Genomic DNA, 16,892 nt, shown 5'->3' on the forward strand with positions numbered 1-16,892 from the left:
GCTGTGGCTCTAAGTGGCAGTAGGATGATTAGGGGGCGAATCCGGGGCTGGAAGGGGGGTAAGGTCGGCCTGTAAGGAGGAACCAGGTGGGGCAGACCCAGGGGGAGGCTGTGGGCTGCTGATTGGTTGGTGGGATCAGAGCTCTAGATCAAAGTGGCACAGCGACCTGACACCCAGGGATATAGGGCCAACATAGTGACCCCCTTACTGGCCTCTGTGAACCCCAAACCCTTGTTACTAAGGGCATTGAGGAGTCTCTGTCCCTTAATAACTTCTGGGAGCTCTGCTGCAGGCATCAGCTGCCTCCTGCCTCACAGGTTAAACTCTTGGCGCTGTGCAAGCCGCCAACGACTTTTGCACTCAAGACAGCCTTATCCATATGTGTCTCTGTGGTGCATTGGATTAGTGCTTTTGGCTGTTAACCAAAAGGATGGTGGTTTGAGCCCCCCCTAGGGATTAGCAATAAGCTTGTGGTACTCTCTTGCTCCACAAGACCTGCTGGGAGCCTCGAAGGCCCCCTTTTGCCGCCTCAAAACCATCCCTCTTGGCCTCAGTGCTTTCAGCTGGTGGCCCGAAGAGCAGGCTGGATGCCATTCAGAAACCCATCTGCCAGCAGCCGTGCCGGAGGCTCAGGCTTAATCCTCAAGGCCGAGCGCAAAACCTTCAGCCGGGAACATTTTGCTCCCTTCCTGCCTCCACCCAAGCAGCAAGGGAGAAGCGGAGGAGACACACCAGATCAAAGATGCCTCCCTCCCACTTCCCTGTATGCTGTGCAAAGCTCTTGGCCTGTCTCATGCCTCGTCAGGAAAGCGCGGCCATGCGGCCCAAGCCTGAGTCACGTCCGCGGCCTGGCCCGCCCCGGCTGATGGCGCGCAGAGTCATGCGAGTCAATGGCAGGTCGAGTCGGGAGCCTCGGCTCTTTCCCCTGGCAGCCACACACACAGCGCTGCCTAGCGCCCCCAGAGCCTCCCTCGTGTTCTCCCACAGCAGCCGCCTGCCGGTGTGGGTGGGAAAAGGGGACCAGGAAGCACTGCAGCCTCATTCCAGGACAGGAGGCCCTCACCACGCCCAGGCCTGCCTCTTGCCTTCAGCCCAGGCAGCCAGAGGTGCCGGGGAGCTCCCTGGCAGGCCGCTTCGCCTCAGCCACCTCTTGCCTCATGGCCTAGGCTCTTGGTGCTCTGCTGGTCACTGCCTGGCTTGAAGGCCCAGAGGGAAAAGAAATGAGCACACACGTAGCAGAGGATGGCTTTGATCCACTGACTGCTGGGTTATGGGCCCAGCATGCTTCCGCTGCATCACTCGGCTGGCTTTTCACCCCCTTGCCACCCAGCCGCCACTATCTGGATTAGTGCCTTACACACTCTCACGCTGGCAGGCAGCTGCCCAGGCTGCTAGGCAGCTGCCCCGGTCACAGGATTTTACAGCTTCTACAGGGTAAAAGGGATCTGTTTGGGGATTGGACCCCATTGGGAGCTGGGCTGCCGGTTTAAGATCAGGTGGCGTAAGGAATACGTAATCTGCAATAGCCCCAATTGGGGGTAAAGGGCTTCAGTGTGTGGAAGGGTGCAGGGTTAATTCGGTTTAACACTGCTAAATTTGGTATAAACGCGTAGTGTAGAGCAGGCCTAACGGGGATCTCTGGGGAACAGACATCATGGCTTTAAGAGCGGATTGCTTACTGTGTACATCTCTTCTGAAGCACGTCGGCACCTTGGGCTCTTGCAATGCCTCCTGCTTGTGTGTAACTGTTCCGATGTGTCATTCCTACGGAGCCAGTTCCAGTTTGTTAGTCCTGCCTCTATGAGAGCGAGCTATGGAAGAAATATCTGACTGGCTGAAGGGGTGTTCCTCTGTTAGTTAGAAGAAGTGATTGGTGAAATTCGGGAAGACGTTTATTTGTAACAGAGGCTAACTTGGGCATTTTAAAAAGTTTCTTCATATGTTAGGTGCCACAATGAGACATGCATACAGTGTGCTGTTTGTCAGTCTCGCTGTCTCTGTGATCATAGGGAGATTTGATATATTAAATTACACACTGTAACCACTAAATATAGGCACTCTAGACGTTAGACCAGGGGTCCCCAACCCCCGGTCCGCGGCCCGGTACCGGGCCGCGGCCTCTTACAAACCGGGCCGCGAACCGACCCAGTGGACCTCCCGCAGGCGTGCCTGCGGGAGGTCTACCCGAGCCGCGGGACGAGCGCTCCCACCGCAGTCATGCCTGCGGGAGGTCCGCTGCTCCCGGGGCTCCGGTGGACCTCCCGCAGGCATGACTGTGGACGGTTCGCTGGTCGCGCGGCTCAGCTGGAGCGCCCGCAGGCACGCCTGCGGGAGGTCCAACGGCTCGGGTTGAGCTGCCGCAGGCGTGCCTGCGGGCGGTCCAGCTGAGCCGCGCGACCAGCGAACCGTCCGCAGTCATGCCTGCGGCAGCTCAACCAGAGCCAGTGGACCTCCCGCAGGCACGCCTGTGGGCGGTCCAGCTGAGCCGCGGGACGAGCGCTCCCTCCGCAGGCATGACCGGTCCCTGGTCCTGAAAAGGTTGGGGACCCCTGCGTTAGACTATAGCCGTGGGAGGTTGTTTTAACACAAAGTGCTTGGTCTCCCTAACTACGAGGATGAGTTAAAGTGCTTTTTCCTGACTGTAAAGCAAGTAAGCAGTATTGCTTTGATGCAGTTGTTGTCTGTTATTGATGATTTTTCTTTCTTCCCTCTGGGGGGTAGAAGGGAAAGAACACAGACTGAGTGGTTAGTCTGTATAAACTACATTAAAAACATTGTTTGAAGTTGGTGTTTAACTTCTGTTTCTGATGTGTATATTTAGAGAAGGGATGTAGTGATTGTAACTAATATTATTGCTTCTGTATTGTGGGAGGATGTGGGTATTTTTCAGTGAGTTTTCTAATAGCATGAGAGAAGAAAATGCAGTGTAAAAATACAACACTTTTTATTTAAACAGTTGCTTAATTGAACCTCTAATTGCTTGAACTTCTAAGTCCACCTTTTTATGCAGTGTCCCTCTCTTTTGTGCTCCCTCGTTCTAGTTTAAAGTAATAGGCTCAGGGATATTAATTCTGCAAGTTCTCTCCACTTTCCACATTTTCTACTTTTCTCCACCCTCTCCCCCGTTTCGAGTAGCCCCTATTTCTACCCCTAATGCTCTGCCAGTTCGTTGGTATGCAACTTTCTCAGAGCCTCTCTGAGCCCTTAGTACAGGCCGTAAGGTGGAAGTGGGGGAGGAGAAAATGGGACCCAGGGAACCCCTGGCAGGTAAGGGGACTGGGAGAGCTTGACTTGGGAAGGAGGGAGGACTGGGGGAGAAGAGGCAAATAGGGGCGCACACAGTCTCTACAGTGGTGGAGAGAATGGGGGCCCTGAAATGAAGCGAGGGGATAAGTGGAGGTAAGTAGTATAAGGGCCCTACCATCAATCAAACCCTAACCCCGCCCCTAACCCCGCCCCTTGACCCCTGTAGTCCCTCCCACCTGTCACCGGAAGTCCCACCCTATGGGGGTATTACTTCCGGGGTCAAGATGGCCACATGACCGGAAGTGAGGTGGGTCATGTGACCCCTCTACGAACTCCTCCCACCCCCCTCTACCAATCAGGAGGGGTTTCGTCCCGGAAGGACCACCCCGAGAAGAGATTTGCCCAATCAGGGTGACTTCCGGGGGTGGCCACATGACCGGAAGCGAGGTGGGTCATGTGACCCCTCTAAGAACTCCTCCCACCCCCCTCTACCAATCAGGAGGGGTTTCGTCCCGGAAGGACCACCCCGAGAGGAGATTTTGCCCAATGAGGGTGACTTCTGGGTTGGGGTGAGCGGCCCGGAAGTGGGTCGTGTGACCCCTCTAAGAACTCCTCCCACCCCCCTCTACCAATCAGGAGGCGTTTTGTCCCGACAGGACCACCCCGAGAGGAGATTTTGACCAATCGGGGTGACCCCTCTAAGAGCTCCTCCCAAGGCCCTCCGCCAATCCGAGTGCAGCACCATTACCCCATAAGTCCCAGCGCCGGACAGAGGAGGCCATTTCTTACCAAGCACACGTGTTTTAGAAAAGCGTGGAAAGGCTGCCGAGAGGAAACATGGACTCCTTCACCACCCCCGGCAGAACTTCGGACTTTGTTTTAGACCCAAGCACCATACTTATGTGGCGCAGGCGCTACGTCAGCAACAGTTCTGAGGAGGAGGAGGGAGTGACCGAGGGGAGCCCTTTGGCCCAGCCGTTGATGGATACGTCGGAACCCAAACCCGACACCTTCGTGAGGCACCCCGAGGAGCCTGATGGCCTCTCTTTGTCCACCCCCTCAGAGCCTGATCGCCGCTCGGAGGAGTCACCGGTGGACAAGGCAAACGGAAAAGACGGCGCTCAGGTAAATGAATGATTAAGAAACGACGGTAGAAGAGGGGGTAATGAGGCTAGGAATGGGGTTTGTGTAAATTTAAAAAAAAACAAAAACAACCAAGCAGTTGGTGTACTTATACTGTTTCTTTTTCTGAAAATCTCTCAACAGCTCGACGATGCCTTTCTAGACGCCTTAAAGAACTTGCGTATCAGTAACCCGGTGGGAGTAAATAGATCGAACATCAGCTGTTTTTGCTCATGTCCTTTTCACAGATTTTAAGCCAAAAAAAAAAAAAAAAAAAGGACAAAATGGAAGAATGAACCAGCTCAGACTTACCAGGGGGTGATGGCGTCCATTTTACAGCCGTCTGTAAAAACAAAACAAAACAAAAAGATTATGTTAAACCAGGCAATTAATAAAATTTTTATTTAAATGTGTCAATATGAGCGTGCGTGTCCATTTTTCATACTTGTGGTAGTAAAAGAATGAACCAGCTTAGACTTACCAGGGGGGGTGATGGTGGCGATTTTACAGGCGTCTGTAAAAACAAAATGGAAGAATGAACCAGCTCAGACTTACCAGGGGTGATGGCGTCCATTTTACAGCCGTCTGTAAAAACAAAATGGAAGAATCAACCAGCTCAGACTTACCAGGGGGTGATGGCGTCCATTTTACAGCCGTCTGTAAAAACAAAATGGAAGAATGAACCAGCTCAGACTTACCAGGGGGTGATGGCGTCCATTTTACAGCCGTCTGTAAAAACAAAACAAACAAAAAAAAAAAAAGATTATGTTAAACCAGGCAATTAATAAAATTTATTTAAATGTGTCAATATGAGCGTGTCCATTTCCATACTTGTGGTAGTAAAAGACGGTACCAGTAGCAGTCATGTCTACGCCGACGGCTCTTTTAAAGAAAATATATTACAATCCCAGGGAAGTTGGGAGCTTTGGCGGAGTGAACCCTCTTTTTCGAGAGGCTAGAAAGCATAGTAAAACTTTAAATAGAAGACAAGTAACAGCTTGGCTTTCAGACCAGGATGCTTACACTTTACACAAACCGGCTCGAATACATTTTAAAAGAAACAAGACCATTGTTTCAGATGTGGATGCGCAGTGGCAGGCAGATTTGGTGGATATGCACCGGTTCTCCAAACACAACAGCGGTTTTAAGTATATCTTAACAGTGATAGACATTCTATCCAAATATGCCTGGGCATTAGGCCTAAAAGACAAGACGGGTGGTGAAGTATCCAAGGCCTTTAAAGCTATTTTCAGCGAAGGTCGCGTGCCTCAAAAATTACAAACCGATCGGGGGAAAGAATTTTTAAACAAACCTTTAAGTGGATTGTTAAAGCGGCATGGGGTTCACCATTTTGTTACTAATAATGAAGTCAAAGCAGGGGTTGTGGAGCGATTTAACAGAACTTTAAAAACTAGGATGTGGAGATATTTTACAGCCCATAACACCTTTCGCTACATTGACGTCTTACCTGACTTTATAAAGAGTTACAACCAGAGCTTTCACAGAACTATACGTACCAGACCCCTTGATGTTAACCCTTCAAATTCTCTGAAGGTATGGAAAACGGTTTACGGAGATGGTTTTAAAATAAAACGGGTTGTTGCCCCTTTTAGAAAAGGTGACCACGTGAGACTATCTAAAACCAAAGGCGCTTTTGAAAAAGGTTATGAACAGATGTTTACCGATGAGATATTCATAGTGGATGAAGCCTTAACCAGGAGCCAAAGACCTGTCTACCGATTAAAAGATTATGAGGGTGAGGTAGTGACTGGATCTTTTTACCCTGAAGAATTACAAAAAGTAAACCCCAAACGAGACAGGATTTACAGGATTGAAAAAATTCTAGCGGAGAAAGGAAAAGGGAGAAAAAAACAGCTACTGGTGAAATGGTTGGGTTGGCCTGATAAGTTTAACAGCTGGGTGGAAGCTTCTCAGCTCTGTGACATTTAGACACGAAACAGAAAAAAAAAAATTCCTCCTGCAAAGACAGAGAGAAGAAAAATAAATAATAATGAGCGATGGCGGGTTTTACATCACTTTGCCCAGCAATGCCAGCTCTGCAGTTTTTCCCCAAAACACCATCTCGAACTTTACAATACAGCTAATTAAGCCCTTGGATCTCCCTGGTGCCTGGGAGGTGGGGTTAGTGGAAATACAATACCCGCACAGCTGGAATACTATCAATGAAGACACCCCTTTTGAAATCACCTTTGGAGATACGACGTGGAATTTTATCCTACGACGAGGTTATTACTCGACCATACCTGAATTACTGGAGCATATGAACAGCGCCGTGGCTCGTCACCCCGGACCACCTGAGGTGGTCATGAACTACGACCCTGTGGGCAGAAAAGTGAGACTTAAATCTACCAATGTTATGTACGGGTTTTCTACTGGCGGGGAGCTAGCTAACATTCTGGGTTTGGGCCCCAAACGCAACGTCCAAAAATTTTCCTTCTCGGCAGACATCACAGGGGGTTTTAACTCCTTGTATCTGTACACGGATATCGTAGAGTACCAGTTTGTGGGGGACTTTTCTGTTCCCCTGTTACGCTGCGTCCCTGTCCGAGGAAGGAACAATGAGTTTGTTACCATCACCTACGATAAACCTCATTACGTCCCTGTCAGTAAACACCACATCGACACCATTACCATTGAAATAAAGACAGATCAGAACAGAGGCGTTTCATTTCGCTTTGGCAAGGTGATCGTCAAGCTGCATTTGTGACCGCGGAGAGAGCGAGGTTTCTAAAAAGAAAGAAAGCAAAACACTATTATGGCGATCGTAAAAAGTTATGGTGACCCCACCATCTACAGGAACTATTACAAAGCCCAGGCTGGATATGCCCTTCCTGGATATCATGGGGCCCCCGTGATGTACGGGGCTGGTGTGGGTGGAATATTTCGTAGCCTCTTTCGAAAAGCTGTACCGCTTTTGAGGACAGGGCTAGAGATTATTAAACCCCACGTAAAAACTGCCGCTCAAAACATAGCTAAAGACGTGGTAGGTCATGTCTCCCGGGCTGTTCTGGAGAAGGTGGGGAATACAGCTTCACAGGAAGGAGCGGGGCTGATGTACATTAACAGGAGGAAGAGAAAGAGAAATACGTCATACCCGCGAGGCACAGGTCCCCCGAAACCCTTTAAAAGAAGGGCTTTGACACGCAGGGCCAGCCATAAACAAAAGTCCAAGAGGAAGCCTGGGAAAAAGAGGAGACGCGCGCTGCCTGCTAAAAGAGACATATTTTAATCGATATGGCTTTTGTTCACTGCGGGTCTGAAGAGTGCGCCAAATCCGAACTAGACTTGTTTCAAATAGCCCCTACGCAGACCAGCATCGAAAAAAGCATTTACATTGAGGTGCCACCTCTATCGGCCGTTACGGAGTCTGCCCCCATTGACTTTTTTATAGCAGGGAATGGCATAGATTATATGGATTTAAACAACACGCTGCTTTACCTGTGTTGCAAGATTGTAAAAGGAGACGGAACTGAACTTGCTGCGGACGCCGAAGTGGGCCTGGTGAATTACCCTGTGGCCTCTATTTTCAGCCAGTTGGATGTTACGCTGGGAGACCGCCTTGTAAGCCAAAGCAACAATTGTTATCCTTACAGGGCCTTTATAGAATCAGTGCTCAATTACAGCGATGACACCCTCGCCACGCAAATTTCTGCCGGTCTGTTTTACAAAGACACTGCTGGACAACATGAAAAAACAGAGTTGGATGGAAGGAATCTAGGGTTTGTGAGGCGTGCAAAGCTGACGGCCGAAAGCAGAACGGTAGAGCTGCTGGGCCATCTACACAGTGACCTGTTTTTTCAAGAAAAACTTTTGTTAAACGGAGTGGATGTGAAAATTAAACTGACGCGCAGTAAAGACGCTTTCTGTTTAATGGGCAGCGCGGCTGAAGGCTTTAAACTGCGCATTGTATCAGCGTCCCTTTTTGTGAAGAAAGTACGGGTGGCCCCGGGTGTCCGTCTGGGGCACGCGGAGGCCCTGCTTGCCTCTAATGCTAAATACCCCGTGGACCGTGTGGGAATGAAAGTGTTTAGCATCCCTGCGGGCAGCAGGGTCAGTAACCAGGAGAACCTGTTTTTGGGACAGTTACCCAAAATGCTCGTCCTAGGGTTTGTGGATAACGATGCCTTTAGCGGAAGTTACACTAAAAATCCCTTTCATTTTAAACATTACGATATAAATTTTGTGGCCTTGTATGTGGATGGTGAACAGGTACCGACCAAGCCTCTGCAACCGGACTTCGAGGCAGGACGCTGCGTGAGAGAATACATGAATCTGGTACAGACAGCTGGTAAACACATGAAAGATCGTTCTTTGTTAATTGACCGGGAGGAGTTTGCACAGGGTTACACCTTGTTTGCCTTTGACCTGTCTCCCGACCAGGAATGTGCAGATCATTATTCCCTAATTAAAACTGGGAACCTGAGAGCAGAAATACGTTTTGGAAAGGCTTTGACAGTCACCGTTAATATGATCGTGTATGGGGTTTTTGACAATGTCATAGAGATAAATCAGAGAAGAAACGTTCTGTTTGACTACATGTGAACATGGACACCGTGCAGCTCTCACGTGTCTTATCAACGGATCCTTACACGAAAAAGAATTTCTTAGATGTGTTCCCTTGTGATTGGCTCCCTGGAGGCAAGCTGTCTCAGAGACCCCTAGGTTTGGTGGTGAACACGCATCCGCACAACCAACTGGGTGAACACTGGCTCGCCCTGTATCTGGCGGAGCGTAACCGTGGAGAGTTTTTTGACTCATATGGGCAACCCCCGAACAGCGTGTTGTTTCCTAAAAGCATTATGAAATTTTTAAACAAAAATGCCACAGACCTGGTGTTTCACAATAGACAATTACAAGACCCCCGCTCCGTCGCCTGTGGCTATCACTGCGTGTTTTTCTTACATCATCGTAGCAAGGGTTTATCTTTTGAACGGCTTTTAAAATTGTATTCTAATGACTTAGTGCAAAATGACCGGATGGTAATGAATTTTGTAAAGAGTAAATTTAAATTCTTGGGCATGCCTAGCCTTGCTCAAAACATGTTTCAACAAGCCCAGACGTGTGTATCTTGTAATGATTTTTATAGCCGTGTTACCCAATAAAACACCCCAAGTGTGGGGTTTAAAGAAATTGATGTTTGGTGGGGTTTTTTTTGTTTTTTAAATGACCAATTGAGAAAAATTCACAGATTTTTTTTTAAAAAGTATAGAAATGTTTTATTTAAAGCAAAACATTACAAGTTTTAAAAATTTTAGAATGTGAAAAAAAAACATTACACACTGAGCCACTGGGCTCTTTTAGCCAATTTTTTTTTTATAGGGCAAAAAAGGGGTCACGGATTCTTGATCCGCCCCGGTGTCAGCGGTCGAGGTCTTGAGGCGTTCCAAAAGGTCTCTGTTGGCCGCATTGCCCATGACGGAAGAGGGTACGTTCAGTTCCGCCATGGCATTCATAAACACGTCCCATCCTTTAGGTACACGTTTGCTAGGTACAGAGCGCGTTTGGGTGACGGCCCTGACTAAGTCAAGCATGTTAGAACCATTAACCACAGAGCCTTTGTGCACAAAAGACCCTTTATCGTCCCATGAAGAGAGATTTTTATCCTGGCCCAGTTTATTTAGCAATACTATTGCATTTTTTTTTAAACGCTTATTCACGTTATCCAGCACCTCCTGAGCAACAGAGTCTGAGTTCTTTGGTGTTTCTGGGGGTTTGGCAGTTACGCTTTGTTCCTGTTCCGGTAGAAACAGACTTATTTTCCCTTTATCCACATCGCTTTGCTTCACGTACGTTAGGTACCTTTGAAGCATGGCGCTGTAAAGTTTAGCCTTTTCGTATTCGGCCAGGTCAGTTCTTTGAAGAACAGACTTCATTTCAGCGTCCAGTAAGCGAGTCGCTGTTGTTCTGATATTTTCCTCTGCCGGAGGGGGAGCCCTTAATTGCTCCAACTGGTGGCTGGGCACCAGGTACATTTTTTCTGCATACTCCATTATCGATTAGTTAAAAGCCCTGTTATCAGAGGGATAGCAAAACTTAACAGAGGCCCGATAAACCCCCCAGACTGCTTTACCAGAAGCTTTTTTCTTTTAAGCGAAACGCTCTTATTACACAAAGTTTTTATAAGCGTGCGTTTCTTTTTTAACACACGCACTTGATTCTGTGTCAAAGGTACGTTTCCTTTTAAGGTATTGAGCGCTATTTCTGAAATGGCCGCTACTAGATCGTCAGAGGCTGAACACAGTATAGCCCTCCTTTGCTGCGGGGACGATTTGCTAAGTAATTTTAAAAGGCCCAGGTTTCTCTTCACGCAGCTAGACATGTTTTCAGTCAGCAGCCCCAGCTGTTAAAAAGGGGCCTGCCGATAAGTCATCTCTTTTTATACCCAGCTGCTGTTTTTTTTAAAGTATAAACCACCGGCCAGTCTGGAGGGAAAAGACCGGTTCTTAGTCTATAAGCTTCTGGTGTGGAAGCATTTAAATCCACCACCAGGTAGCCATAAGGTCTTTTGGTAGCATCCTCAAAAGCTTCTAGAAAGAATTGAGCTTTGCCGGGGTACATTTGCCGAGCGAGTGTGGTGATTTGTAATTTGTCCCTGGGGTTTTTGAACAGAACCATGTACTTTGTGTTTAGGTTAATCGTGCGACTCTTTTTTCCCTAGGCACAAGAGGTTGGGGTAACTGGGCTCGGTTTAAAAAGTCTGCCAACTCCCTGTCTGTTTCTTTCATTACCTCCCACTCGTGCTCCCAAAGAGTCCTCACTACAAAACCAAATCGTTTCAGATAGTCAGCCTTGAGCTGCGTCTTGTAATAAAGAAACCCAAAAGATGTCCCCGTCATAGGATTTTGTGCTTTTTCACAATAACAGGTGACACAGCCGTGGAAAAAACATCCATTAAACTCAAAGGCTGTGCGTACCCCATCAACATCGGCATAACCGTCTAAAAAGTAGGGGCCTACCTGTAGTTCCCCACCCTGTAAAGCATGCCGTATCTGTATATTTTCTTTGTGGGAGGTATACAACAGCCACTGAATAGATGGGGTCGAATATCTCTTTTTCTGCCTGTGATAGTTGTCTGGAGGGAGAAGAGCTACCGTGTTAGGCTCCAAAAACATAAACCTGTACATAGCCATGCAAACGGATGCCAGTGTTATGTACTGGAATGGATCTATGCACAGTTTTATCTCGGTGAATTTACCAGGTTCTCTCTCTACTACATTTCCCTTCTCCGTCATTTTCATAATCTCTCCTCTGTATAGGATACAAGCCTGTCTCAAAATTTTGACATCCTGCTGACAGTAATACGCGAGCTCTTTCTGCAAGTCAAACACCTCAGAACTGTGGTCCTGATACCAGTCGAGAAACTCTGCTTTTTCTCCGGGCATCATGCTTTCTACACCATAGTGTGCCACACCGGGCATAGGCCCCACATAATTTTGATTTTCTAAAGTGTAAAAAAAATGGGGAAAATACCCTTTGCACCCTTCAAACCCCATTGCCTGCGGTAGCTTGCTAAGCTTCATGGGCAAGAAGTTTAAAGAGTCTATAAAACTATAAAATGAATCCCCAGGGCCTTCACTTCCACGCACATTAGTTTACTACCCTGAGTAATTAGTTCTATGCACATCTTTTCCTTCAGTAACTGCCTAACGATGAAATACGCATCATAACCTTTGGAATTGTGCGCTAGGAACGTGTAGTCCCGAAACTCTTTGCCGATGAAGGTCTTAACAAAGACAGACAGACACTCATTGCCCTTAAATTCCCAGGATTTTTCGGGCTTTAAGGACGTAGCAAAAATGTAATTGGGAGTGTGCACCCCAGTCTCCTGCATGCATTCGAAATCATAAAAGACATACTTTTCTGAGGATTCAGGCTTTCTAAGGCTATCCATAAAGCAAAAGTGACTGTCTACATCACCAACGATCGAACCCTGACACTGCTTACATCGTCTCCCTTTACACTTATGCCGCTTGTTCACGTAAGACTGACACTTATCACATAAAGTTTTAGACAGGCATTCAACTTGGTTTTTTGACGCACAGTCGACATGTCTGTCTAAACACTCTTTGGATCGACAACACAGTCTACAGCTAGGACACCGCAGCTGCACGCCCATGCTGTCTGAGCACGTTACACTCAAGCAGAGGCGGCAACGATACCTGCAAGAGTGGTCGTGCAGCTGCGGTGTCCTAGCTGGTTCTGACTTATTTCCTTGGTTTTAAAAGAGAACAACAAGGACCTGAATCTCCTCCGTGTCAATAACCCCCTGCTCAGCCAATCAGGGTAGAGACAGGACGGGAGGCTGAGGGTTCTCACCAGAGAGCCCAAAGGATGGACCAGGTCACTGGTGGGGATCACTGCTCGAGCACTATTTCAGCCCCACATTTTTGGGTGGACCTCCCACAGTGGGAGCTGCAGAGCACTCCCCCGCAACACACACATACACACACACACACACACACACACTGCTCCTGGTGTTGGGAGGGGAACAGGTGAAAGGACAAAAGAAGCAAGAGACAAAGAGAAAGGAGGGAGGGAGGGATGGAGGAAAAGGTGAAACAAAAAGGACAAACCCTAATGTCCCCACTGATTCTATGGGACAAAATCCCAGGTGCGGAATAAAATTCTGCCTCCTTAAGCTCGTGTTTTCCATGCCTAGAATTCAACTGTCACCAGATGGATCAGACTGAACAGGTTTCAAACCTCGAGGCTTCAACCTTCTAAACAGGGATGGCTGTTTTCTAGTAAAATCAGGAAAAGGGAAGGAGAAAACTCGAAAAAGGTTCCTCCTGGCACTCACGTCCGTGAACCCGAATACTCTCTCAGTCCTCAAAGAGAGACCTGGAAAAGGAGACTTGCTGAAGCAAAGCCACAGGGCTCTCTGAGGTTTCCCTGGCCCCTCGCCTCTGTCCTGCCTGGCTGATGTCAGCATCTCTCTGTGAGGTCACCACCTCCCCACCACCTTTGACCAATAGTCTGAGGTCCTGCAAAAAGTCTTTGTGATGTCACTGCCAGACCCCTCCCTTGCTGTGCTAATGTCCTGCCCCTGGCCAGGCACTTTGGAGGTTTGAGTTACTCCCTGTGGATCACCCCACTCAAGGAGCGTTCGTTCTAGGAAGCAAGCCGGCTAGACAGGAAAACATCAGATGCTGCTCCCAATGCTACACTCAGTTTTTCAGAAATTAGTCGACTTTATGGCCAGAAGAGACCATTAGAGCATCTAACCTGATGCCCTGCATATCACAGGCCTCCTGTATGACACAATAGCTACTTTTGGGGCAAACACATTCCAGAAAGGTAGCTAGTCTTTATGAAATGACATCAGGACATGGCGAATCCACCACTTTCCTTGGGAGATTGTTCCTGTGGTGAATCATCCTCGCTGTTGAATATTTGTGCTTTAGTTGTAATATGAATTTGTCTCTTTTCACCTTCCAGCCATTGGGTCTTGTTATGCCTTTCTCTGCTCGATTAAAGAGCCCTTTCATACCCCATCTTTTCTCTCCATTAAGGCCCTTCAACACTTCAATGAAGTCACCTTTCAATCTTCTTTTGATAAGCTAAACAGGTTGAGATCGTTCAATAGCTCACTAGAAGGCATTTTTCTCCAGCCCTCAGAACACTTCGTGGCTCTTTGGTCATCAGATTCCTGAACTGCAACTGGATGTGGTTCTTGTTCTTCTGCATAACATAGCTCCTGAAGAAGAGGGATCTGCAAATGTACATTCGTATGATACCTTTGTTTAACTGATGAAAACATAAACTAGACACTTAGAGGATTGGAACTGATTTCAGCTGATGGACAGCTTTGCTAGGTTTTTATGCATTTGGACAGGGAAATGTTGAGTATTTACATTGATATCAAGCACTCCTGTATAGAGGAGCCCCTGAACATAATGGAGAATGGAAATGAAAATGTTTAACTTTTTTAAAAAAAAAGAAAGAGGGTTATAAGAGAACACGGGGGTTTGAACTGAGGACTACATTAACCACAGTCAAGCATTGTAACACTGAGATATACCCCCATGACACCAGGAGTATGGAATCGTGATGTCCAGGACTTTGAAGGACAAACCCTGCTTCATCGAGGTCCTTTGCCATTCCCAGACCACAGGTGGTTTTAAAAATGGGGTTTGATTAAACTTCTTAAATGTGGTAAACACCACAGCTTGCGCACCCACCGATATAGCTTCTCCCACTGACATAGCTGCCACCTCTTGGGAAGTGGATTAACTACACCCCCAGGAAAACTCTCTCCCATCAGCATAGAGCAGTGGTTCTCAAACTGTGTGTCAGGACCCCAAAGTGGGTCATAACCCTGTTTTAATGGGGTCGCCAGGGCTGGCGTTAGACTTGTTGGTGCCTGGGGCTGAAACCAAAAGTCTGAGCCCCACCACCCAAGGCTGAATCCCTCAAGCTCTGGTTTTGCCCTCCCCTAACTGGGGCAGGGCTCAGGCTTTGTCTCCTCTGCCTCTGCTCAGTGTGGAGGGGCTTGGTCCCTCTTTCCAGGGCCATGTAGTAAGGTTTTTTTTGGCAGAAGGGGGTTACAGTGAAAGGAAGTTTGAGAAACCCTGGCATAGAGCCTCTGAATATGTCTAGACTTGGCTCCCAGTGGCACTGTGGATGATCAGACACTGAAAGTACAGCCATGGAGACACCACACGCCAGCCTTATCTAGCAGGCAAGAATCAAACTGCTACAGAAAGACGCCCGTTGTTTTCTAACCCATCTCCCTAAGCCCTCAGCCACCACCACTTAACAAAGGGGCTTTTCTACATGATGGTTCTGGTCTCACTGAAGGGTCAGTTCCAATTGTTTGCTCAGACCAGCATTAGGGAAAATGGTGCCCTGGGCAAAGCTTGTACTTTGGCACTTCCCCATTGCCCCTGGACGATCCCCACTCCCCCTTTACCACTAGCTCCTGCACTCCCAACCCTTGCGCCTCCTTCACCCCAACTCCTGCCCCCTCCTGTGCCCCCTTTGCCCTTAACTCCCTTGGCCACCAGCCATTGCCCCGCTCCTGCAGCCCCTCACATGGCTCCAGTGCTAGGGGCCCTGCGCTTGTTCTCCCTTTCCCTGGGCTTTGGCATCACTAGCCCCTGCTTAGCGAGTAGGGTTCAGTGGTTCCCAAAATGTGGGGCATGACTCCTAGGGGGACACAGAGGAACATTCATGGGGGCACTTCAGGGCCTGAGCCAGCCCCCATGGAGGGAGCAGCACTCTGCCCCAGCTCTTCCCCAACCCCACCCTCAGCCTGGGCCTCTGGCTCCCAGCTCGGCCTCGACCCCCCTTACCCCTGTCTGCACCCCTCTCCCCAGCAAGCAACAGCTCCACTCCCAACCTTGGTTCTTGACTGCGGCTTCCGAGGGGCCACAGCCATGGCTAAGAGGGCACAGTGTGAAATGTTTGGGGACCACTGGTTTAGGGTGATGTTCTCAATCACTTCTATAAAGTCCAATAAAAGCAATTCCTCACCCACCCACCTACCCCTCCATCAGGACCGACTAGGTATGTTCTGCTGCCCTTCACTCATGCAGGAAGGATAATAACATTTCATTCCATTCAATCCTAAAGTGATTTGTAACCCGCCACCAGCCAAAACTGGTCATTTTGGGAAAGTGGCTCCATCATGCTGCATAGCTAGGCAGAGTAGGTGTGTCTGTGCAAACATGGTCTGTTCCTGAAGTCTTTCCCCCAGCTCCTCACTAGATGTGAGGGGGGAGCTCATTCAGCCTCTGCTTCCGCTTAGTATTTAAAAACTCCTTATTGTCCCTAGCTCTGCTGGCCTAAGATTTCTCCTCCTGTCTCTTTTTTGCTAGCTCAGATGAGGTGGCCGAGTGGTTAAGGTGGTGGACTGCTAATCCATTGTGTTCTGCATGCATGGGTTCGAATCCCATCCTCATCAGATGCATTTAGTCATCACCCCTCCTTTGTAGACAATCATCTCCCCCTTTGGTACAATGACAGATCAAACAATGTTGCTTCTTGCAAACAAAAACCTTCTCAGAAACTCAGAACTCCCCCCCTGCTTTAAAAAAAATGTCTAAATCCCAGATTTCTTAAAAAAAATTCTCTAGTGTTGTATTTCTTAGTTTTTATCTCAAAAGGTAACATCCTCATCATCACCCCCAAACACCCTGGGACCTGCCCAAATTATTAAAATACCCTCAACCCGAGCAAGACCAGAGCAGTGAACCAGAGCTTGTGTCTAGGCCAAGCTGTTCTGAAGGAGGCAACTCCAACATTTTCTCCCTGCTTCCCTTGGCAAGGTCTGACTGAGAAAACAAAATTCCCCAAACTGAAAATTTTCTGCTGAAAAACCAATACTAGTCTGGTTGGGGACTTTGGTTTGAAAGTATTATTGTTATTATTCTGTTCTGATTTCTGAATCAGTTCAGTTCAGTCTTTGACCTCCAGGTGTGTTTCCAGCTACTGAATTGTGGCGGAGAGAGGCCAACTCATGATGTCTCTTCCCCTCTTTCATAGTTTCCTCCAACTTGCTA

At 48.2% G+C, this 16,892-nt stretch overlaps 1 protein-coding gene, 1 non-coding gene and 1 pseudogene across 2 annotated transcripts; all 3 read left to right on the forward strand.

Annotated features, from left to right (window-relative positions):
* Positions 1–2,549: 2,549 nt before the first annotated feature.
* On the forward strand, positions 2,550–2,747 carry LOC123361115 (annotated as a pseudogene).
* Positions 2,748–7,623: 4,876 nt separating this feature from the next.
* Positions 7,624–8,931, forward strand: LOC123361113 (uncharacterized protein F54H12.2-like). Its single transcript, XM_045001307.1, has one exon. It carries the CDS (start codon positions 7,624–7,626, stop codon positions 8,929–8,931), a length of 1,308 nt encoding a protein of 435 aa, XP_044857242.1.
* Positions 8,932–16,212: 7,281 nt separating this feature from the next.
* On the forward strand, positions 16,213–16,294 carry TRNAS-GCU. Its single transcript has one exon. It is a non-coding gene; the product is annotated as a tRNA-Ser (tRNA).
* The last annotated feature ends 598 nt before the right edge of the window (positions 16,295–16,892 follow it).

Source organism: Mauremys mutica, unplaced genomic scaffold, assembly GCF_020497125.1.
Source record: "Mauremys mutica isolate MM-2020 ecotype Southern unplaced genomic scaffold, ASM2049712v1 Super-Scaffold_100365, whole genome shotgun sequence".
NCBI lineage: Eukaryota > Metazoa > Chordata > Testudines > Geoemydidae > Mauremys > Mauremys mutica.